Below are 24,083 nucleotides of genomic sequence, written 5' to 3'. Positions count from 1 at the left end.
CAATGTCCTGCTCTCATGAATCTTCCCGTGTTCTTCTCTCTGCCAAATGCCTCCCCAACCGAATCTTCCTTATGGTAAGATTAACCTCTATTTCTGTCCCCAGACTGCCTTGTCTATGGATGAAGAACAGGCCACTCCATTGGGACACCTCCCTGCTCCCAGATTCTCCCAACTTTACCTGAGGTCAGGTTTTGTCTTGTCTTCCCATGAGACCTCATGTACAGAGCCATCCTGGGCTTTAAGCTCCCAAACCCTTAAGAATCCCAGAGCCAGGGCTGAGGGCTGGACCGTAATGAGATTTGCCTGTCACCGCAGGAATTCTAGGGCAGGGTGGACCAGTGGGCAAGGCTGTGGCAGAGGGGAGCCTGGCCTTAGATTGGGCAAGGCTGGGGTAGGGTCTTCCAGAAAAACCTGTGGAGAGTTGGATCCTGAACTTTGTTCAAATGCCTGTCTGAAGGCTGGAGGTGCTGAGGGTTAAATGGCTAGGATTGACATTACATCCTTTGTGATCCTTTTGGAGAATTGTACAAATATTTGATATTTTCCTTCTTTCCTTGATGTAAAGTTCTATGTACTTTTAAGTGCCAAGGGATACTGCTGGTTCCATTTGTTTTAAGATTTCTTTCAGGGCAAATCTACCTGGAACTGTTTTATTCTGTTTCTCCATTACTCTGAGGAGTTAAGTTTAAAGGCAAGGAAGCAGTGATGGAAGTAGGGTGAAAGACGCGGGCGAGTTTAGAAGAGGCAGTTCTGTTCTCACAAGCAGAATTGTAAGGGTCTACCATCCTCTGCAGGGGCTGTGCTGTGCAGAGCATCGCAAGGAAATTTCACTGCCTTAAACCTTCCCCCAGAAAACAGACCCACTCCCCACATTTACATATTAGAATTAATGACAGATATAATGTAAATCCATGGCTAAAACTCCATATATTTCCTCATGTATGTGTGACTCTTGAAGGGGTTGATCTAGCACCTTGAACCTGTTATACAAATTTTAAATAGAACAAAGCCAAAAAGCTCTTTGATGAATTTTTCTTCTCAGGGTTTTTAATTTTTTTGCCCACACTATTGAAATGAGTATTATTACTTTTATAAGAAGAAGGGAAAGTTTTTTTTTTTTTAATTAATCCTTCTTACTTTCCTGGGAAATCCATTCATAAACAAGGGTTTCAACAAATTATAGCCCGTCCTATTTCCTCAACATGTGAAAAAGGCCGTGTTTATATTTTGTTAGTATTTTGTCCTAAGTGCCTTGGTCAAATTCCTCGTATTTTCTTGTACTAATATTTACATGTTGAAAACTGTTTCTTACAATGAATTTTCCAGGGCACTTATAACCAGCATGCATCGTTAATATGTCTTATTCACTTTGTTCTTTGGAAGCACTCCTATAAAAAATGTACAGAATAGTGGTGCTAGAAAAACTGTACAGCCAGACTTGTAAAAGAATGAAATTAGAATATTTTCTGGCACCACATACAAAAATAAACTCAAAATGGATTAAAGACCTAAATGTAGGACCAGAAATCATAGAACTCCTAGAAGAAAACATGGGCAGAACATTCTTTGACATAACTCATAGCAGTATTTTTTTGGATCTGTCTCCTCAGGCAAAGGAAACAAAATAAAAAATAAACAAAACAGGACTAATTAAACTCAAAAGCTTTTGCACAGCAAAAGAAGCTGTCAAAAAAATGAAAAGACAACCTAGAATGGGAGAAAATATTTTCAAATGATAGGACCATAAGAGATTAATATCCAAAATATATAAACAGTTCATACAACTCAATATCAAAAAACCCTAAATAACCTGATTAAAAAATGTTCAGAAGATTTGAATAGGCATTTTCCCAAAGAAGACATACAGATGGCCAACAGGCACATGAAAAGATTCTCAACGTTGCTAATCATCAGGGAAATGCAAATCAAAACCAAAATTAGATATCACTTCATACCTGTTGGAATGACTATCTCCAAAAGGACAATAAGTAATAAATGTTGGCAAGGATGTGGAGAAAAGGAAACCCTAGTATACTGTTGGTAAAAATGTAAATTGGTACATCACTGTGAAGAACAGTAGGGAGGTTCCCCAAAAAACTAAAAATAGAACTACCACATGATCCAGCAATTCCACTCCTGGGTATATATCCAAAGAAAATTAAAGTACTAATTTGGGAAGATATATGTACACCAATGTTCATAGCAGCACTACTTACAGGAGCCAAGACATGGAAGCAAACTAAGTGCCCATCAGTAGATGACTGGATAAAGAGATTTGGCATATATATACAATGGGTTATTACTCAGCCATAAAAAAGAATGAAATTTTGCCATTTGCAACAACATAGATGGACCTAGAGAGTATTATGCTTAGTGAAATAAGTCAGACAGAGGAAGCCAAATATTGTATATTATCACTTATATGGAATCTAAAAAAAAAAAGCAAACAAATGAATACAAGAAAACAGAAACAGACTCACAGATATAGAGAACAAACCAGTGGCTACCAGTGGGGAGGGGAAATGAGGGAGGGGCAGGATAGGGATGGGGGATTAAGAGGTACAAACCATTACGTACAAAATAAATAGGCTACTAGGATATATTGTGCAGCACAGGGAATATAGCTAATATTTTATAATGACTTTAAATGGAGTATGATCTATACAAATATTGAATCCCTATGTTGTACACCTGAAACTAATATAATATTGTAAATCAACTATACTTCAATTTAAAAAAAGAAAAGAAATGTACAGAAAAGTTAACACAGGGGAAATAACAGTGTTAGAATACAGCTCAGTACTATAGGACTAGGCCTAAATGGGAATTCTTGTTTTTTAAAATAAATTTAAATATTTTCAATATCTTAGTATAAAATTGGATCTATTATTAAGGTTGAAAGCACATATATATATATATATATATATATATATATATATATATATATATATACCTTTTTCTGTGAACTCTTAGCACAGGACCTGGAACACAGTATGTGCTCAAATATATGTTTTTATTTTTATTTTTGGCATTATCTTTTGCATTTCCATAGTAAGTTACTATGAATAAGAGCTCTCTGGAGAAACACCCCGTCAAGAAGTGTGAAAGTCAAGGTGACCTGCTTTACACTTACTGTTATCTTTAAAAAGTTCGTGCCAAATCTTTATCTTTGTGCAGGGATATATTTCTTTGATAGTTCAGTGAGTTATTCTCCCCCAAACAGTAATAATTTTGAGTAACTCTGGTGTAGCTGTACATAAAAACACTGCCAGCTCATCGGACTATCAGGATGCTAGGAAATAAATTTTAATTCCGTGGTGAGGCAAAGAAACTTTCTCAGTGCAAACAAGATAAAGATACTGTAAAAAAGAATGAAAAATTTTTACAACAGTCCTTTCAAATTCTCCCTCTTGGGTTATGAGCTTCAAGATGTTCATAGTATTAAATACCACTAATGAAAACTCAAGGTAGGAATATAAAGTGCTTCACATCCTTTTTCACAAAGGAATTTTTGAAATGTAGGGAAATTAAAACTGAGGAAATACATAAGGGATAATTTAGCAAAAACCTAAAGATTTAAAAAGTTCCCAAACCTAATACACTCAAATTTACCCAGTTCCCAGGTTTCCCTGTAAATTTATGGACTTACATATAAAAGTCAGATTATTTTTTCTGTATCTGATGGTTACCACCTATTTAATGATTCTAAAAAAATCTACACTGTCCTTTTCCTGATGGAAAATGCATACCTGTGTCAAGCAGATGAAGTATTTTAGCATTTTCCATAGAACTATGCATGAAATTTCTTAAGCAGTCTCTCTATTTCTAACTAAGCTACAGAGATCTTCCCCTTTCAGTAATTATATGTAGAAATATATCTTGTTAAAGAAGAAAATGCAGCAATACTAAATCATAAAACCATATTGGTCTATCTTTAGTTTTAGGAGATCCCGTTTAATCCAAATCCTACTTGGAGTCGTTCGCCTATGAAATGATATTTTATAGTATACTGAAAACTTTAACTGTAGTACGGGAGAAGCCCAGAATAGCTCCCTGCAGCCTGATCTGGACCCCAGTGTGCCCAGCCAGGCTTTGGCATTGAGGTGATGGCAGTATTATAACCACACAGTCCCAGTTTTACAGGGCTGAAATGAAATTTCCTGACATGCTGTATAGCAAGTTACCAGGAAATTTAGGCAACCAGAGACATCAAAGAATGTACAAGTTATAATTCTTTGTCAACAATACTTTGGATTTTTCTCAAACACAGTGGACAGGCCTTCTTGAGACATTTTCAAAACTACTGACCTCTTGGGATAATCTCTGTATCCCCAGAGACAATGTACAACTTGGTGTGTAGGAGAGGCTTATTATGTGTTTTCATAAGTGAGTGAATTCAAGAACAGCAGAGAAGAAATGATCATCATAGAAGTAATGTTCAGTCAACTCTTTTATTGTCTGCTGATTTTCTTTTCATTAATTCACTGCTTGTAAATGCATAAACCTGACTAAATCTATCTGTGGCCTTTATGTGAGTTTGTGGTCTGGGTCTCCATCAGCCGCCACACCAATACACACCATGAGAGAATACTCCGAAGGGTGGCTGGGAGGCTGGCCTGGGTCTACGGAGTCATTGTTGTAGAACAACGCCTTTGCCATCTTGAAGCAGTGATGGCATCTGTTTCTCCTTCTGTCAGCACCAGGGGCCCTGGTGTGGGGAAGCCAGGAAGGGGGTGCCCAGAAGGAACTCCTAGGGCAGCAAAGATAACCTCCTAGTGGCTCTTCACCTTTGAGCATTTTGTGATTAGTCAAGAACCTTAGGGATCACTCACTCTGAGGAATTAGAACCTTCTGTTAACAAGGAAAGAGAAATATTACATAACGGCATTAAAGCATGTGCTACCAACAGGTCTGGTGTGTACAGCGCCTCCTGCTTCCTGAAGGTTGGGTAGAGAGCTCAGTCTACCCTCCACAAGGGCAGGGGATCTCCCTGTCTTGTTCCGCACTGCCCCGCCAACACCTGGAACAGGGTTGAGTTTTGTAGATCAACTATCTTGCAGGTCCTAGGCTATGCATTCTAAAACTATTTCTCTGATTTTTCAAAAATCATGAAGGGTAGGTATTTTCATTTTCTTTCATCTGCACCTGAGGGTGAGTGTGTCACTGGATAAACAGGTCCACCTTTGAGATTTTGCTCATCTCTAAAATAGATACTGATGCCTGTATTATTGTGAGAACTACATGATGAGACGACGATGGAACACACTTTGAGAACTAACATTGTGCCAGGCACGGCGCTCCATGCTTTATAGACACAATCTCATCGGGAACTCACGACCACTCTGATTTGAGTTTATTTGCTGGGAGCGGCTGAGCTGGGATGTGAGTCCATGCAGACTGACTCCACAGTCCACGCTCTTAACAATTTCAGTAGTATATGCCAAGTGTCTGGTGCAGCCCTGAGCATAAAACAGGTGCTCACTAAATGTTACTTTCCTTGTCATCTTCTAAAGAGAGAATATTTGAAGCAGCAGAAGTTCCATAGGAAGATAAATAACTCTTCCAGAGATGGCAGTGAAAGCCAAAGTCAAAATTAGAATGGATTAATTCTAACAGACTACCTATCTTAGCAAAGCTCAGGAACATTGATTATTTTTTATGGATTATTCTGAAGTGACACATGGAAGAGTAATGAATTGACTAAAATGTTAATAATGCCACAAAATTCTGAATTTTAATTGGAGACCAAAGCTAAACGAAAAACATCTCATGTGCCGCTTGCTTCTTCACTGGGCACCCAGAGTGGTGTCTGCCTTGCTCTCTGGCTGCGCTCCCTGCATGCTGCCTGGGAATCTCTCAGGTGCTGAGTTTCCACGGGGAACTCGGCCATCTGATGAGCCAGTAACTCCAGTGGGGAGCCAGGAGGCAGAGTTTGGAGAGCCTTGTCCAGGTCGGTTATCCTCAACTCTGGCCCAGGTAGGAGGACCACCTGGGAGCTGATGCCCTGCCCTGCCCCAGAGATTCTGGTCCAGTTGATCTGAAGAAGGGCCCAGGCACAGGTATTTTTTAAAAGCTCCCATGTGACTGTAATGAAAGCCAGAGGAGAAACCTGGTCTAGGTAGCGATCGGGATGTCAATGGAATGGACTCAACCCCTCTGCAAGCTCCATTTGATTGGAAGCCCCAGAGTAGTAGGAAGAGAGAAATTAAGTACTGGGCCCAGAGCGTGAAGAGGAATTCAACAAAGAAGGCGGAAGTTGGCCTTGACCCCGAACTGCAGACGGCAATGCCTTGCAGAGTCTTTAGCCCTGACCAAACAAAGGGCTACAGATTATTCTTTCAAGATGCTCCCTTTGGCACTTTGCCCTTCGTTTTATTAGTACTATTAAACTTCTGCAGAAATCCCAGTGGCAGTAAAAAATCCCAGTACAGCAAAAATAGCTTTGTGGAAATAAAAAAGGGTGGAATAAAAGAGCGTCAATAGTCTTGTTTTCTGGGACAAGATTACAAGAGCCACCAATCCTGACAGAATAGGGTGTAAGCGAGACACATCCGTTTGATGGGGTCAGGGCAGAATTTTTCCCACTGGTGCCGTGTAGAATCGTTAATTCATTGTGGAGAGTTAGAAGCTTAACTGAAGCCTAGTCAGAGATGGGCTGCGTGATCATTATACTGCTCCTACGTATGTTGTTACCCCTAGACAATGCTTGATTTTTCACGAACGGGTTTTCATGCCTATTGCACCCATATTTATAAGAAATACAAAGTTCATTCCAAAGACAAACATAAATGCATTTTTAATTTCTGTGTCACCGTTCCCCTCTCTCATCAGAGGTAATAGAGGATCTCCTGTCTTCTTCCTATGTCTTCAGTGGGTCAATTCAAACAGCAACACAGCAGCCGCCAATTCATCTGAATAAAGTGCCCAGCCTTCTTAAAGTCACATTAGTATGGAAATTATGGACATTTAGCACTCCCTGGATATTGCAAACTCTCAAGTATAAACCTTAGTTTTTAAAAACCTATGCAATGACTATTAGATGAAATGGCAGAAGAGGTTGGTGGGCTGGAGATAGAAGACCACAATGGTGCTGTGAAAATCAGAACTGAATTTGCACGTGGGAGAACTGGGGTGGAGGTGTGCCTCACTGGTATTCCCTAACCTGGTCATTAGCCCTTGCACACCGCAGTCTCCCGCTCTCGCGGATTTTGTGCAGGTACATCCCCACACCCCTGTCCTCAGACTCTTTACCTTGCTCTAGTCTATCTATTCTGTCTTCAGTTCCTTCCTTGACTAGGGAGGTTAGGATGGCTGATGACCTTGTTCACCATTTAGAAGATTCTCTTGCCCTGTTCTCAGCTCCCTGTTTCACTATTCCTTCACTGCACCTGCCTGGCAAAAATCCACTCCTGGGTGAATCTGTCTGGTTGCTCATCGCATGTAACCAAGATGCTGAGCTGTGCTGGAGAAAGTCACAGAGTGCAGAGACTCATGCATTGCAAATTCTTGGTCTACAGGAACTACACATAGAGATCACCAGTCCTCTGTTTTCTAATCATTCTCCCCCACTGTTTAGATTTCAAATTTACTTTTCTCGGCTTCAGTCCTACCCCTTCTTCCTTCAATGTCACCAGATAAACGTGCCTCCTGCTTCATAGAGAACATACAAGAACATAAACTGTAAACCCCTCCCCTTCCTGCTGCCAAATCTACCAAACTACCCATCGCAGACACGAGTGATGTCTTGCCCGTTTCCCAGCGGGCTTCCAGCTGCCTCTGGTATGTGAGCACCCCACCTCCTCACCCTCAGGTGGCTGTGCGCTCGCCACTGGCTCCCCCGTTAAGGAGACACAAGCCAAGACAACACCCATCTCTTCCTCCTCTCTTCCTGTCCCCGTGCAAGAGGGTCCCTGCGTCCTTCCAAGGCTGTTTCTCTGCTGATCCTCTGGGTCCTGTCCCCTTGCTCTTTCTCGGGGCCCTCACTCCATCCACGATCATCTCTCATTACTGCATCTTCTCGGTGCTGGAGTTCTGCTTTGTGTAGTTCACATTCATTTTACACCCACATTTCACTTCCTTTTTGTTCCTATTTGTCTGACTTCTATTTGTCTGTTTAAACATTTTCCATTTATCTTTGTCCTTCCCCTGAAAGAACGGATCTAGAAACTTGTTTTTTTTAACCCAATTTCTGAAACTTTGCAATTTACTACACCAACATCTATATTGGTTCTCTTTTTTTCAGACATTTTATGTTATGCCTTTAAAAGCACTCCATTTTATATTTTCTTTACTAGTCTTTTGCTAATTTGGTCAAGCCTCATTGACCTCACAGCCCCCATAGAGTCTGCACAGGCTCCATATATACGCTCACAGTGTGATGAGCTGGGCTCACAGTTAGAGGGCAATTAACTGACTGTTACGTTTAATCTTCTGTAAAAGTGAGAATATTTGAGTCCTTGGCCGTCTGTCTCCTTGCCTCTATTCCCAGTCCTCTCCAGTTTGCTGTCTGCACAGTGACTGTTGTGACCAGAATGAGCTTCCTAAAATGCATCTGGCCAAGTGACACCTGGACTTAAATATTTCAGTGACTCCTCATCACAAAACAGATAAATCCCAAGCTTCACAGCATGGCTTCCAACGTTCGTCGTAACCTTCCCAGTCATCATGCATCACTTCCTCTCCCACAGAGGTCCTTCTCCAGGTCATGCTGGTTAAGATTCCCATGCTTCTCTCCCTGAAGTTTATTTACCAATTCATTTAGAAAATACTTATCTAGCCGCATCATTCCTCAGAACCATGCCAGATGGTGGGGGCTGAAAAGGCAAATGATAATAATGGCTTCTCTTTCCTGGAGCTCCCAGTCCAGTGGGGAAGACAGAAAAATACCACGTCCTGGTCAGAGAGGCTGTGCTGGTAACGCACAGGGAGGCTCCAGCTAGACTGGGATGCTCAGGAGAGCAGCCATCAAGCCTAGGTCTCAGTAAGAAAAAAGAAAGAAAAAAAAAAAAAAGGAGTGCTTGTGGCTTTTTAACTCTTATCCACCAGACAGATTTCTATTTATCCTTCAAAATCCCTAGCAGCCACCTTCCCCATTCCCTGGAAGAGGTGGTCACTTCATTGTCTGTGCTATTTCTGTGTCTCATAACTCTTTTGATCATGTCATTGTTAAACTGCTCTTTCCCTTGTTAAGTCTTTGACTCTCTTCCATCCTATAGCACTTGTTCTTTTGTACTAAGCACAGATATCTCTTCCTCCAGGAAGCCTTCCATGATCTCCTCTTAGGCAGCCCTCGTATGTGTTCCCACAGCATCTCATATTTCTCTCCGAGCACTGGTCACACTATGATTCATTCATTCATTCCATAAATGAGCACATATCCAGCACCTTCTCTGACCTAGGGATTTGTTCTGAACTGATAATCTAGCAAGAAATAAGTCAGATGAAAAAAGTTATCACCAGCAAATAATCGCAGGGTGTCTTCTGGGGGCACACAGCCCAAGGATCTCATCAGCCTGGGAATCAGGTCACAGCCCCCTCATCTCTCCCTGCCTGCGGGCTGCATGAGGGTGGCCGCTAGGGGTCTGCCCTGTCTTTTCTCCTGTTTCCCCAGCACAGCAAACATCTGGCACATCGTTGGGAGATCCATGGACACACAAATGAATGAGAGCAGTGCTGGATTCCATGCTTTCCAGGGACGATAGAATCAGCCAGTTTCTGCCCTCTGAGAGCTCACAAAATGAGACGCGGAGGGCATCTGAGGCAGCCCATCCACCAGCAGGACCAGGGCAGCCCACCAGCCCTCCCTGGGAGGTGCTGGAAGGGAGGGCGACTGCTCCAATCCTCTTGCTTGACCTTGGGAATGGTGTGACAGGTAACAAAGCCAGACAGAGGGTCACTTTTAGAAACGAGTCTCAGGGCCAGTCTCGCCTCCTCTCTTCAGCCAGCAGTTCAAGTATCACGGCTGAAAGCAGCTCAGCCAAGGTGAGCTGCCAATTCTGCTCAGTAAGGTCCAAAGGCAAGGGTGGTGAGAGGATGGAGATATGGGGGGAGGTAAAGTAAAAACCCATGAAACATAGCGAAGTCCCACAGAAAGCTTGTTTCCAGTCGCTGTAAGCAGAGCCGCACCAGAACTTCATCTCCTGTTTCCCTCTCGTCAGCCTGAAGAAATCCCCACGGCTAGACTGTCAGCTCTAATTTAGCTCCTGCTCATTACCTCCTCACCCATTTTCTGTAATTGCATTTTGGGTAGCCTCCTCCTCCTCTCGTTTTAATTAGTTGTCAGATATAAAATGAGCATTGGCGGTATCTTCTGCTTTGCCTGCTTGGAGATGCTCCTTTGTGTACTGTCATTATCCAGGTGTTAGGATGAAGCTTTTATTTGTAAATGAGCCTCTGGTCTCACTGATCCCTCAACATGGTGGGGAAGTAGTAAAAAGGCAAAGGTACACATTTACCCTGCAGAGGAAAATTCTGTCCTTTAGGCAAACTGAGGGGGCGGACATAAACACAAGCCAGTCCAGCAAACTCTGAGCGCCCCTCATGCTGTAGAAAAGGCTGGGAGGATTTTAATTTTCCACCTTGGCTACTGATGACATAGATCAGGCTTAGACAAGCCACAATAAGAAGGAGAAGGGTTTTCAGGATCCAGGAATATCTTTTCTTCTTAACTCAGAGAAGAGGAACTCTTAGCCCTGTAAGCCAGGGCCCTTTAAATTTCCTTTGGGAATCTGCATTGTGTGGCTGGGGTGGATTTAAACCCTTCCCCAGCTTTAGGGGTGGTTCTTGACTGATGGCAGTTCTTCAGGAACTGGTTCAGGCATAGACACACAGAGCCAATGGGACACGAAGCTTGGCACCTCTGCAGCCGTCTTGTCACTCTGAGGGCAGCCTGAGAATGGAAACTAACTGCAGTTTGCAGAGCTCATAGTCTGATCCCTGGGTCAAGCCAAAAGGTCTGCTGTCCATACGAGCCTAGAAATACCTGCTTTTGCTTAAGCTAATGATTTTGCTTTGCTTTGAACTGGGTTTTCTGTTTACTTACTTACTCAAGAAGGCTTCTGATGGATTCACACTCAATAGAGCTAAAAATAACGGATTTCATTCCTAACTTCATCCAGCTGAGGCCTCTAACACCAACGTACAAATCTCCGAATCCCCACACATTTCCTATCAGCGTGTTGCCCCACGGCAGGTCCCCCATTAGGCATTTATGCTGCCCTCCCAGAAGTGGCTCCCCATGGCCTTGCCTTGCTTAACCCAAGCACACCAGAGGCACAGCCCCCACCATACAAGAGGACAGCACCCCAACAGGTTCCCCCATTTTTTAGCCTCACTATTGGAGTAGCTCAACTGCACGGCTGACTGAAATTATGAAACTTTCACTTGGGCTCTCATATTGCAAAGGGTGTAGGAAAATAATCTTATAAATGTACTCTTTATAAATGTCGAGTGTACAGGACAAACTCTGGGTGAACAATATGAATAGACTTGGGTGTACACAGGTGTGTTTCTCCTGTGAGTACAGGAGCTATGGCAGGACTTTTTGAGGTCTTTAGGGCTCTGTGCACGGGAGGGAAAGTCAGGAGTTAAGAGCTTCATTCAAGGCATCCAAACAAAACTAAAATGTCAGCTCTCAGCTGCCCTCTTACTTTGAAATCTCTTATAGGGAAAGCTCACCTGATTGTGGACTATGAGTCATGGATTCTGGCCCCAGTCTGTGGAATTTGATGGAATCTTTGTCTACCCTCCTCTGGACAGTGATGCCAAGAGCTGTTCAGGCTCTAACACTGGTTCTAAAATAAAGGCCCTTTCACCGAGCTGCCACCAGGGAGTCGTGCTGAACTTGCCCACATCACGACTGTTAGAGCTGGAAGGGGCCTTACATGCCTGGTCCAGCCGTTCGCGTCTCAAGGGCAGAGATGGGGACATGGCGGTGGCTGTGAGCGTGTGGACGCTGGAGGTGGGTGGGGTGGCAGGGAAACAGGCGGCTGGTGGAGAGTCCAGGGGTGGGAGATGCGGGCTCTGCCGTCCCTACCACTGGCCTTGAACAAGACTTTCCCCTCTTCCTACCTCTGTTTTTCTCATCTGTAAAGGGGGTGATGATCACAAAGACTAATTCTCCCTCTCACAGCCTTGAGACCATGTTTATAAATTGTCATCAGTTCCAACAAATTGCCCTTATCTGGGCCTGGGGAAAACCTTGTGCCCCCCACTTGCTGATGGTTTTGCAATGATTTGTTTTATTTTTGGATCGCAGGTTAGCCAATGAGGGCGACTCATCCTTTTGCAACTGCACTGGGGGAGATGAGGGTGTGTGTGTGCGTGTGTGTGTCCGTGTAGACTTTCCTGCCTTTTCTTCTCAGGTTCTTCCCTGAACCCAACTCACACAACGTGTGGAGCATCAGGCTGCCCATCTGTCCCGCCCGCCGTGTCTCAGCGCCGGACAGCCTCTGCGAGGGAAGAAAAGGCACGTGGCCGGCCGCCACCGGTAATTCAGAGGGCAAGCAAATTGTGAGCAGTTCTGAAGAAGGATTTTATCCACGAAAGGAGGAAATGAGGAAGAAATATTCTGAGGCAATTTTGTAAAAATACAAAAGCCTCTTCTTTTTTAGCATGTACACACCATGGCATTTATTCAAGGTAGACTTTCCAGGAAAAGTGACAAGCCTAAAATTCTCTCGTTACATGTTTAATATTCATGCACCATTTAAATTCTGTGGGTATTCTGGTCTTAAGATAGTTCACTCTGTGTTATACAGAGAAACTGGTAAACTCTCTGAGGGAAGTTGTCCTTTTAAAATCATTTCTCGTGTCTCAGAGGCACTTCATAAATACTTCATGTTGTTGTGGTTGTGTTCTTATACTACTATGTGAGGTGGCGAGTTTACACTGGCCTTGGCAACTGGAATGGGACTCATGCAGGGTGTCAGAAAAATAATATCAGCCATGTTAAGCATTTCATGTCATGCTCTCCTAATGTCAAAATATTTAGTGCATGAGAGCGTCTCTAAGGCAGAGGGAGCCGAGCCAGGAGTTCATCCTGCACATATGCAACACATGGAAAAGAAGCCCACACAGTTTAGTCTTAAGACTCACTGCATTTGCTCTAGAAGGTTCCCTTGGTTAGGGCAGAGCTAAGACAGGCGATGGATGGAAGGGGAGGTGGGCTCAATCTGCCTGCCCCAGGGGCCTTCCCAGGACGCCGGCTCCAGAGAACCCTGAGGCCATCCCTGAGCTGGGCAGCCTTTCCACCTGCAGTTCAGGTGGAAATGTCCCAGGCCAGCTCCAGGGGCTAGGTCTGGGGACAGCAGCCACCTAGGTGGGTAAAAGCACAGCCGGCACCTGGCTCAGCGGATACCGGGTCTCCCACGTATCCACCTCTTTCCATCTGGTGAGGAATGGGCTCCGGCCCCACTGCTGCCTCAGAGTCATGGGGGCTGCCTTTAAAACCCCTGTGCCTGGTGCCCACCTTGGGAGCTTCTCATTCAAAAGGGCTGGGTGGAGACCAGTTGTCTGCACTGCAAAAAGCATCACCGGCCAACCTGCTGTGCAGCCGGAGGTGGGGAGGAACACCTCTGGAGAGACTCAGCCTCTCCAAGGTGTGGACCATTTTACTTTTTTTTTTTTTTTTAACATTTTTTATTGATTTATAATCATTTTACAATGTTGTGTGGACCATTTTACTTTATGACTTCATTCCTTCGAGGATGAAGTGTGGAAGGGCTGCCTGAATGAACACAGAACATGATGATCGCGGAGTCAGTGCACTCTGCCTGGGAGTTACTGCCTGGAGGTTTGTGGAGATCAGGGCCCTGAAGGCATGGGGGTTCCTTCTCTCCTTCGCTGCTTAGATCTGGACCCAGCCCTGTCTGGCGGGACCGCATAACGTGCCCTTCCCGACCATTGGTCAGCCCAGGAGGACTCCTTTGGGGAGGACGGCATTCTACACGAGGTTCCGTGTGTGCTCAGCTGAAAAGTGAGCAAGTGACCCCCCTCCACCATTATGCTTCCTCTGTCTTCTCGTAAATTTTATCTTTAAATACCTGCCTGTTCACCTCGCCACATACATCCGTGTGACGTTTTATAGAACTGGCAAAATGCTTTTACTAGTTAGGGTTCTCTAGAGAAACAAAAGCTTAAAAGTCCTTTTAAAATTCCTTACTATATAGCTCTTTATATATAAATATTTACATATTTATATATATTTTCTATATAACTGTGTAAGTTATATAGATAACTATATTTCCTATTTTATTTTTCTATATATAACTATATAGAAAATATATGAATATATTTACATATAGAGAGATTACCTATATATGTATATATATGAGAGATTTATTGTATGGAACTAGTCACTGCTCCATAACAGTGCTCCTGCTTCTCTGTCCTCCTTCCTCTTCTGCTCCCTCCTGCATCTCCTCCTTCGGAGATTTCAGATTTCCACCCACACGCCCAGTCCAGGAACCCAGGCAACCTCCTCTGCTCAGGGAGACCTCTCATTCTGCATCCCAAGGTCACCAAGTCCTGCTGATTCCTCCTTCCTGTACATCTTTAGTACCACTGCCTCATCACCTGACTCCCAGTTAATCTCCCTGCCTCCAGTCTCAGCCCTCTCTCCCTCTGACCTAGCCAGAAAGCACAGTCACATTGCTGCCAGAAAGCAGTTCTGATACATCTGACCATGTCCTACTCCTGATCCAAGTTTTTAGATGGCTTTTCATAAGCTACAAGGAGGGTTTAAAACTTTTTGGGGGGCAGAAGGATGCTTTTTCTTCCCCTTCAAAATGTAATATAAAGCACTAAAAAGAAATGAGCTATTAAACCATGAAAAGACATGGAGGAAACAAATGCACATTACTAAGTGAAAGAAGCCAATATGAAAAGGCTACATACTATAGGGTGTCCACACTACATTAAATTCTGGAAAACATGAAACTATGGAAACAGTAAAAGGAGCAGTGGAGGCCAGGGGTTGGGGGCAGAGAGATACACAGAGAGAGCACAGAGGATTCCTAGGACCGTGAAACTACTCTGGGTGATCCTGTAATGGTAGATACACATCATTACATTTGTCCAAATCCAAAGAATGCAGAACACCAAAGTTATACATATCCCTAATGTAAATATAGCCTTTGGGTGACAATGATGTGTCAGTGTGGGACTGTTAACAAATGTACTACTGTGGTGTGGGATGTGGATAGTGGGGGACGCTGTGTGGATGTGATGTAAGGGGAACTTTCTGTGCCTTCTGCTCAATGTTGTGTTGCTGTGAACCTACAACTGCTTTATAAAGTCATTTCTGACATATTACATTTTGAAATTTTTATTTATATGTAAAAAATTTAAATTTACATTAAAATTTTTTGTATTTTTCTTTAGGAAAAGGAGAATTACCTTGATGGAAGTTGTGGCAATGGAAGGAGGAGACAGAGAGAGGTGGAGCCCTGTCTGGCCCTCATCCCCCCAGTGTTCCCCAAGACCTTGGGGCTATAGGACATGGGGGGACACCAGAGACCTAGAGGACAAGGACTCAGTGCCTCAGCAAGGGCCCTCCTGATCAGGCCTAGACTTCCTTCCTGGCTTGGTTCTTGTGGTTCCCCAACGCTTTGCACTGGCAGTAGTCTACATCTCCATTATTGCTTCCCCCAGTACCCCCAGCTCCGTGGGTCTCCCTCCCCACCATTGTGGGCATTGCCCCCTCCATCTTGCATCCTTCACTCTCTTTCTCTGCTTGATGACTCCCCTCCCAGTCTTAACTCAAGACTCAACTCAACCTTCCCTGGGAAGCTGCCCCAGATTCCCCAGGAGACCTTCCTCTCGCTTGGTGGGCCTACCCTCCATTATGGCATCCCCCCAGTGTGCTGTCTGTGCTTGCCCCCTGACTCCTACTACACTGTGCGTGGTGTGACAGCAGGGCCATTGCCCTCATCTTGGTATCCCCTGTAACCAGCGCAGTGCCTGGCTTTCTAAATGTTTGCTGAGAATGAATGAATGAATGAATGAATGAATGAATGAATACGCAAATTCTCCTCTTCCTCTCTCAGAAGATGATCCCACTTGCCCCTAGACTGAGATGATGTTCAGCCACTCTTTGGTGGATTTACTCCTTTCCCATCAGTTTCTTTGACTTTGGGTCTTGATAGCAGTGGTCAGTGAATTTATAAACCAGTTTGGCCACAGCAGTCCACAGCTGGGTTTCCACTTAATTCCCCCACCCCCATTTCTCTTGTTGGCACAGCTGTGTTCCTTCAGATGTATCTTCAGTTCATCCTCCAGTTATTTCACCTTTCTGCTCCCATTACACCTGCTCTCAGTTTATCCAAAGGAAGCTTGACGGGGCAAGTAATTCCCAGCCTATTCTCCTCTGGTAGAGAAGAAAGTCAGCATCGTTAACTTTAATATGACCTTTAGAGCATTTCAGTAAAAGACATCTATAGTCACGTGACTGCTTAGAACACTTAAAGCTTAATTTCCTAAGTCTCAGTTGAACACGAGCTGTAACTGAGCTGAGACCCCAAGCCTACAGCAGTAAACCCGGCTTCACCTGGACTTGAGAGCTGTGGTCTGCAGAGCCCGAGAAATTACCTAAGGCTGGTGCATTATTCCTTTCTATGATTTTTTTGGTCTCCAATGGCCTACAGAGGCAGCTCAGAAAAGTTCTCAAAGAACACTTATTCAAGCTTTGTTACCTGTTTGGAATGAAGCCAATCAGCCCCATGAACTTCTGGTTTCCTCCTATTTTTCATGCAGTATCTTACCACAAGTGTTCAAGCTCTCAGAAAAAACTCAAATTAGGGCTTGCTGCTGCTGAATCAAGTCTGTTTCAAAGCTCACCAAAATACCTACAGCTCACACACAATGAGATTTTTTTTAAAAAACTGGTCTGCCCTTTGGAGACTCATTTACACGTGGCACTTCATAGGCACATGAATTTTTTTATAGTCTTAAGGGCTTTTGGTTGAGTCTTCTATGTACTTTTTTTTTCTTTTTCTTTTTTATTGAAGTATAGTCAGTTTACAATGTGTCAATCTCTGGTGTACAGCATAATAGTTCAGTCATACATATACATACATATATTCATCTTCATATTCTTTTTCATTATAGGTTACTACAAGATATTGAATACAGTTCCCTGTGCTATACAGTATAAACTTGTTGTTAATCTATTTTATATATAGTAGTTAGTATCTGCAAGTCTCGAACTCCCAATTTGTCCCTTCCCACCCCCTTTCCCTCTGGTAACCATAAGTTTGTTTTCTATGTAAGTCTGCTATGTACTTTTGACTAAATTTATTTTCCATCACAGATATTGCTTCTATGAGATAATTGTCTATGATTGTTCACTGTATTTCTGAATTTCTTTCAATAATAAATAATGAATAGTTATTTACCATTAAATACTCTCAAAAAAACTAAGGTTAGACTATTCCTGATAATGAATCTACAGGGTCTTTCAAATACAAGTAAATGATAGTAAAATCAGAGCCATAAATTAAGCAAATGTCAAGTGCCCTTAGTCTTACAGTGAACAAAGACCACCCTCGCTTCCTAAATCGTATCATTAAGGAGACAGCAAAACTCAGGCATCTTTAGCCTTCAATATCCTTGCAATACAGTGAAAGGAGGCAGACTTAGTTGCCACTGTCTTCTATTCATTCACGACCGTCCCTTCCCTGGTCTCCACACTTTCTTCCACAGGGGTCAAGAGACCCTCCTCCAAGCTCCTCCCCCACCAGCTCCAACTCTCACATCAGCAGTCCCTCTGTGTTGCAGTCGCTTACCTACCCCTCTTAATCAGTCCCTCTCATCAGAAAGTTTTAGCTCTGTTTCACTGTCACTCTTTTCAATATTGGGTTTGTCATATTTTTCAGTGATTTAAATGACCCCAAAGATAATCCTTCTCTGCACTGTTCCCTCTCAGATTCTGGGCCTTTTCTACTCCACTGATCTTGTCTTTTTTTTTTTTTTTTTTTTTTTTTTCAATTGAAGTACAGTCAGTTACAATGTGTTAGTCTCTGGTGTACAGCACAATGTCCCAGTCATGTATATACTCACATATATTCGTTTTCATATTCTTTTCTGATCTTGTCTTTAACACAACCACAGCCACTCTCCCCCAGTAGACATGCCTTAGACTTTGTCATTACCAATGGCCAAACCCCCCGTAACCTCGACTGCAAGCATCCGCCTTTCCAACCATCACTTTCTATGCTTGCAAATTACTGTCTCTACTGCTCTTATTCCAACAATCATTTGGGCCCTCTGGATGTACAATTCACTGATCCTTCTCCTCTTCCGCCTCCTCATTTTACCTCTTGTTCATTTTCCTGGGTCCAGTCCTCATTTTCCCACTGCTCAGGTTCAGTTCCAAGGTCCATCATTATAATCACCCCTTTGCACGAATCTTCAGCTTCTTGGCCTCTCTTATTTATTTATTTATTTATTTTACCTTATACCCTTGAAAAACCCTACGTGGACCTGCATGGCTGAACATGACTGGAGGAAAAACACACAGACATGGAGATGGTCTCACTTCAAATTTATTAGCATGAACCTCAAGCAGGTTCTTAATGCTGTCTGGCCACTCTGATGTATCCCCCTGGTCCAGTTACTCTTCTGTTCTCTTAGACATCCTCTCTCTTCCCTATCATTCAACACCTCCCTTTATCCTCACTAAGAGCTGATGACCTTGTTTCTGAGTCTCAAGGAGAATACAGAAGCAGTAAAGGAGAACTTGTAAAGATACCACCACCACCACCACCACCACCCCATCAACCCACCTACCAGCCTCAAAGCCCATGCCTTCCTTCACGTTACTCTCCTCTTGTGTCCTTAAGAAATAATCCCAGGTAGTTTTCCTCTACTTATCTTAACCATCTTTTTCCTTCTCAAAAGAATTTCCCCATCAGTATACAAATATGCCATCATTTCTCCCATGTGTAAAGGCTCCCTCTCCGACCACACTTGCCTGTCCAGCTGCCATTGCATTTTTCTGCTTCTCTTAACAGAAATGTCATCAGAAGAGTAGTCACCTGTCTTTCTCTTGAAGCTACTCCAATCATGCATAAGCCCCTCTCTCCACCAAAACTGATCTTTTCAAAGTCATCAGTGACTTCCACGTTGCTAAATCTAATGGTCAATTCTTGGTCCTCATCTTGCTTGACCTATGAACAGCATTTGACAGGCTTGGTCACTCCACCCCACCTTGAAATGTTTTCTTCACTTAGATTCCAGGACTCCCTGCTCTCCTGGTTCTCCTCCTCCACACCGACTGCTTGTTTTCAGTGTTCTTTGTTGGACTTCCCAGGTCTCAGACCATGTGCTCCTTTTTTCTGTACTACCTGTCTTCACTTCCTTAATATTCTTATCCAGTCTTGTGTCTTAAACAGCATCTACATGCTGATGACTCCCAAGTCATCCTAAGTCCAGATCAAATCTCTCTTCTAAATTCTAGATTCACACATTCATTTGCCTATATACCTCTTTTCTTGGATGTCTAATAGGTATGTCAGACTTAACGGGTCCCCAGTCAATCAGCTCTCCTGCTTCCTAAGTCTCTCCTCCTTCTTTCTTCCAAATCTCACTTACTGGCAACCCCATCTTTTCTGTTGCTCAAGGGAGAAACCTTAGAGTCATCTTTGACTCTCCTCTCTTCTTTTGTATCCCAAGTAGTATCCCACAGATCTGCCTGGCTCGACCTTCAAAACATAGCCATAGTCTGACCACTTCTCACTACTTCCCAGCTACCATCCTGGTCTAGACTCTCCTAGATTACAGGACTAGGTCTGATGATCTTGAATTGCCTGAACACCAAGGCTGCCTTTTCCCTTGTCTGAGGGATGTCTGGAAGCCATATGCCTCCCCAAGTCTCACACTCAGATTTTACCATTTCAGATGCATCCTTATGCTGTTAGAACTGCCATCTCTACTTAGTCTTCTTTAAATATTTACATTTGCTGGGAGGAATTACATATATATCACTGTGTCCCTAAAGCATTTCAGGTAGATTGTAAAAGTATGTAAAATACATTATAATATAGAAAAAAAAGTGAGACATTTAGGCAAAGGGAAGATAAGGATAGGAAAAAAAATCCACATGATGCTGTAGGTGAGGTGAGTATACAAATGCATGCCCTGAGGTCCTTTACACTTGCCGAATGGGAATGACATGGAGTCTCTTCCTCGAAAATGTGCTTTAATGTCAGATTTCTTTTTGCTTGCTGGGACCTCCTAAGGCATCATGAACACAGTGGCTTTTGGGCCTGAGCTGGGGAGCCTTGTGTGGGGCAGGAAGGGCTCTGAAGCAAAGCTGGTCAGGAAGCCCCTTCTCACCTGTGATGGGGTCCTGACCCAGACCCCAGGCATCTCCTGGTACCCTCCCCAATCTCCCACCTCCCAGCCCACCCCCACGTGATACCCGGAGTACTTACCAAGACCCAAGCAAGAAACTCTGAGTCCTGATTTTCCAAGATTCCTAGAATAAAAATAAAGCAACACATGGTCATCGTTTCTTTGGGTGAATTTTAACTCTGACTATTAAATCTACTTTTGATGGCGTTGATCTTGACTGGAATCTTGGTAGAGGCAGAGCCCCAGGGGCAGGTCTGTGGTTGGGGAAGAGGCTCTCTCGTCTCCATTTGGGCACTGGGGAGACCCCCAAACGCGCTTAGGCTCAGTACAACAATGAAGTGGCCCCACAAAACACAGCTTTCCAGTCCTGAATGATCTTCTTTATTAAGTTGCTTCAAATTGTATTGTCTCTCTCCTTCTAGAATGTGAGTTCCTTGAAGGCAAGATCTGTATCTTATTTACCAACCAGTCTTTTCATTATTCATCATTATTCATCAACAAAGCCTGACCCAGTGGAGCCTTAGTAAATATTTGTTGGCTGAATAACCAACAAACTGACTTCTAAAACATATTATTACGGATGGGGATTATTCAAAGAACAAATACAAAATAATCCTTTAGGCTATTTAAACTAAATTTTATATATATATATGTGTGTGTGTGTGTATATATATATATATATATATATATATATATATATATATATACACATATGTATATACACATATGTATATATATATACATATATTTTTTTTTTATAAAAGGCTACACAAAATTCCTACAAGAGGGTCAGAGAGTCCTTAAATGGCTCTTCTTTTACTCCTCAACACCTTTGCTTTTCATCCTTAAAAGTCTACCAGAAAAAGGAAACATAGTTTCACTCTCTAAACAGGGAGAGAACTAGGGACTCTAATCCTCACTACACAGTGTCTGTCTGTGGAGACCCAGACCCAACCCATCTTCCTGTTACCCGCCTAGCAGCCATCAGAGAAGGAGTCGGATTCTCAGAGAGAGGATGCCTCACAGAACTTTGCAGGGGTCCAATGCGAGGAGGTGAAGCTCACATTATTGAAACATGGTAGAAAAGTGCATTCCTTACTCTCTGATCAGATGCTCTTACAAGTGCACAACTTTTCCCCCTGCTTCTACCCAAATAAACCAGTACCAACTTTTCCGACGGCAGCAGAACTCAGTCCTCCCAGGTTCTCTCTTGATTCTTCCTCAGTTTTGCTCCTTTAGAGTTAGTAATCGGTGCTCTTGTTTTTGCCTCTGTTTCTTTTCTCTGCTTACTATTATAGTCTATAAATGCCACCTAAGCAACACATGTCATTTCACAGCATCACCCAAGGTGCATCACACTGCAAACAGTTGAAAGACCCAGGTTTTTGTGTGGTTGTCACAACTAGCTAGGTGACCTTGAAGAAATCACTTCCTCCCTTGAGGGGTTCAATTTCTTCATAGTAAAATGGGATATTAATGTCGGTGCTCTTAGAGCAGGCAGATAGCTAGGTATGAGCAGAGAAAGGGGGACATAGGCCAAATGGCAGGAATTGGGCAGAAAGGAGGGGCACGGGCCAAAAGCAGGAAACCCTACATCATGTAAACAACAGGGGTTCCTGGGCAGAGAAGGAAAAGCAGGAACCTCTGGGCTGATAAGTGGTCACACATTTTGGGGTGACAAGTGACCTGGAGGTGACAAAGAAAGGTGGGAAAAGGCAGGAATCTCCAGTGTCCGAGTATGACCTTTTGCTCATTATGCTCTCATTTCAATAAAATTAGCCTTTCAGAATAGAAGTACCCATCAAGCACCGAAGCCATGACACTTCTGATCCAGACTAAATAAGGACAAAAATCCCTCTTCTCTTCAGGAAGGTGGAGCTGGGATGAAAATCAGGGAATATGACCCCAAACCCTTCCCTCCCCAATGAATATTCTGCCCATTCATTTTTATGCTCTATGTAACCAACTTACCAAAAAAACTGAGGGCAGCTGCTCACCTGAGCCTGCCCGCTCTCCCCTTGAGAGTGTTCTACCTGTCCCTTAATAAATCCTCACTTTACTTTCTTGACCTCCACATCCCATCTCGGAATTCTTTCTACGACGGGACAAGAACCCAGTCACCCGCAACAGTGTTGTTCATCCAGCATCACTGTTGTGGGGCTGGAGCATGACAATGTATGTTAACGTGTTCACAGTAAACAAACGTAAAGCATAATTATTTTGGGTGCTTTCTGACCCTGCTCACCCTCTCACAGACACAGTGCTCAATTTTCCCATATAAGTTAGTTACGTCCACCCGGAAGGAAACAATTACATAAAGGTGTATGTGAAAAATATTTTGAACTGCTCAATAGGAGAAAAATAATTTTACTTCTCCCATGAAAATAATTTGCATAAGGAATTGTTCTTTTGGTAGTTTCTCAGAAAACCACAGGATGTACAGCCAGAAGGTCTTGCTTTGTGGTCTAAGAGTCTACTGATTTTAAAGGATAAGAATTCAGAGCAACAACTGTACAGTAGGAAGAATTAAAAAAAGCCCTACACCAAAACAAAAAAAAGCAAAGACATATATAAGTGAAGAACAGTCTTCCAGGTAGAGCTATTCCATGCTGAGGAATCAGTGAAGATTTATTGACAGGTTACCATGTTCCAGGCAATGTGCAAGGTCATGGGGATACAGAGAGGAACAAGGCACAGTTCTCTGTCCTCTGCGTTGTCTGAGGGACACAGGACAACAACCATGTAATCACAGTATGGTGGGCTATGTCCTCCCATGGAGGTCTTTGGGAACACGTAGGGGAGCCTATCTCAGGCTTGTATTTGCATAACTATGTGGGTGTCATGGGGGAAAAGACCTCGGTAAGGAGTTTCATGTAATTTGAGTATCTTTGAGTGACTCTGAGCGTGACAGGGAGGAAGAACTTGGTGCAGAAAACTGTGCAGGGGAAGAAATCTTTCTAACAAGCTCAAATCGGGCAAGGTTATGTCACTGGGCACTTACTGAGCACCATCTCGGCACCCGAGGCGGGGACACCTTACGACAGTGACTTAGGAAGACGATGATCACTCTGCTCTGGGTTTAGAAGGCCAAATGTCAGCAACTTGAGAATTGTCAGCCAACACAAACTACAAAGTAGCAAGTACTCAGCGTGGTTCTTTCATTGCCATAGTTGCTTAAACACCCTGGCCAGCTTTTCTGGAGTGAAGTCTTAGAAGATTTTGCACTGTAAGAAACGTTCAATTACAGACAAACATTGATACCGTGGTGCTACATCCTGCACTGAGGCTTGGTGTTTTTATTTCCTTTAACTCTTCCTCTCAATATTTTACCCACTAGAGGGGTAGATGGTTACCAAAGTCAGCTGGTTGTTTTTACAGTGAGAGGCATTTTCTGTGCATGTGCCCCTTCTAGCCTCTAAGCCCATTGCCTTCACTTGTTCCAAGTGTAGGTCCCTTTGTGAGACCCCCACCAGGCAGAGCACTCTTGACACACACTGATGCTATGCGCTTTGTAGATGGACAAGATAGGAGAGAATAGCTCCCTCCAGCTCAGGGCGTGGAATTCTAACACAGTTTCCGTGATTCCCAATGGCGGACTTGCGTCCAGCCCGTGGCCATGACTGCACGACACCAAGTGGGGGTGGGGTGACCGTTCAGCCACTCTGATCCATTTAAGCCCCGCTGGATAATAGAAGGCCAAATACTTGGCTCTTCTGATCTAATGAGTCCAA

General features: G+C 43.4%; 1 protein-coding gene across 4 annotated transcripts in view; it reads right to left on the bottom strand.

Moving 5' to 3' along the window:
- Positions 1-24,083, bottom strand: part of KCNAB1 (potassium voltage-gated channel subfamily A regulatory beta subunit 1) — a 344,012-nt gene that overhangs the window by 77,280 nt on the left and 242,649 nt on the right. For all 4 annotated transcript variants that reach the window (XM_031449620.2, XM_010986450.3, XM_010986459.3 and 1 more), the window contains exon 2: positions 20,433-20,476. In XM_031449620.2, the coding sequence (XP_031305480.1) occupies positions 20,433-20,476 (44 nt within the window). The remainder of the gene's footprint in view (positions 1-20,432; positions 20,477-24,083) is intronic.

The sequence above is a fragment of the Camelus dromedarius genome, chromosome 2 (genome assembly GCF_036321535.1).
Source record: "Camelus dromedarius isolate mCamDro1 chromosome 2, mCamDro1.pat, whole genome shotgun sequence".
Lineage (NCBI taxonomy): Eukaryota > Metazoa > Chordata > Mammalia > Artiodactyla > Camelidae > Camelus > Camelus dromedarius.
The sequence above is the reverse complement of the archived record's forward strand: the minus strand, read 5'-3'. Positions and strand labels throughout refer to the sequence as shown.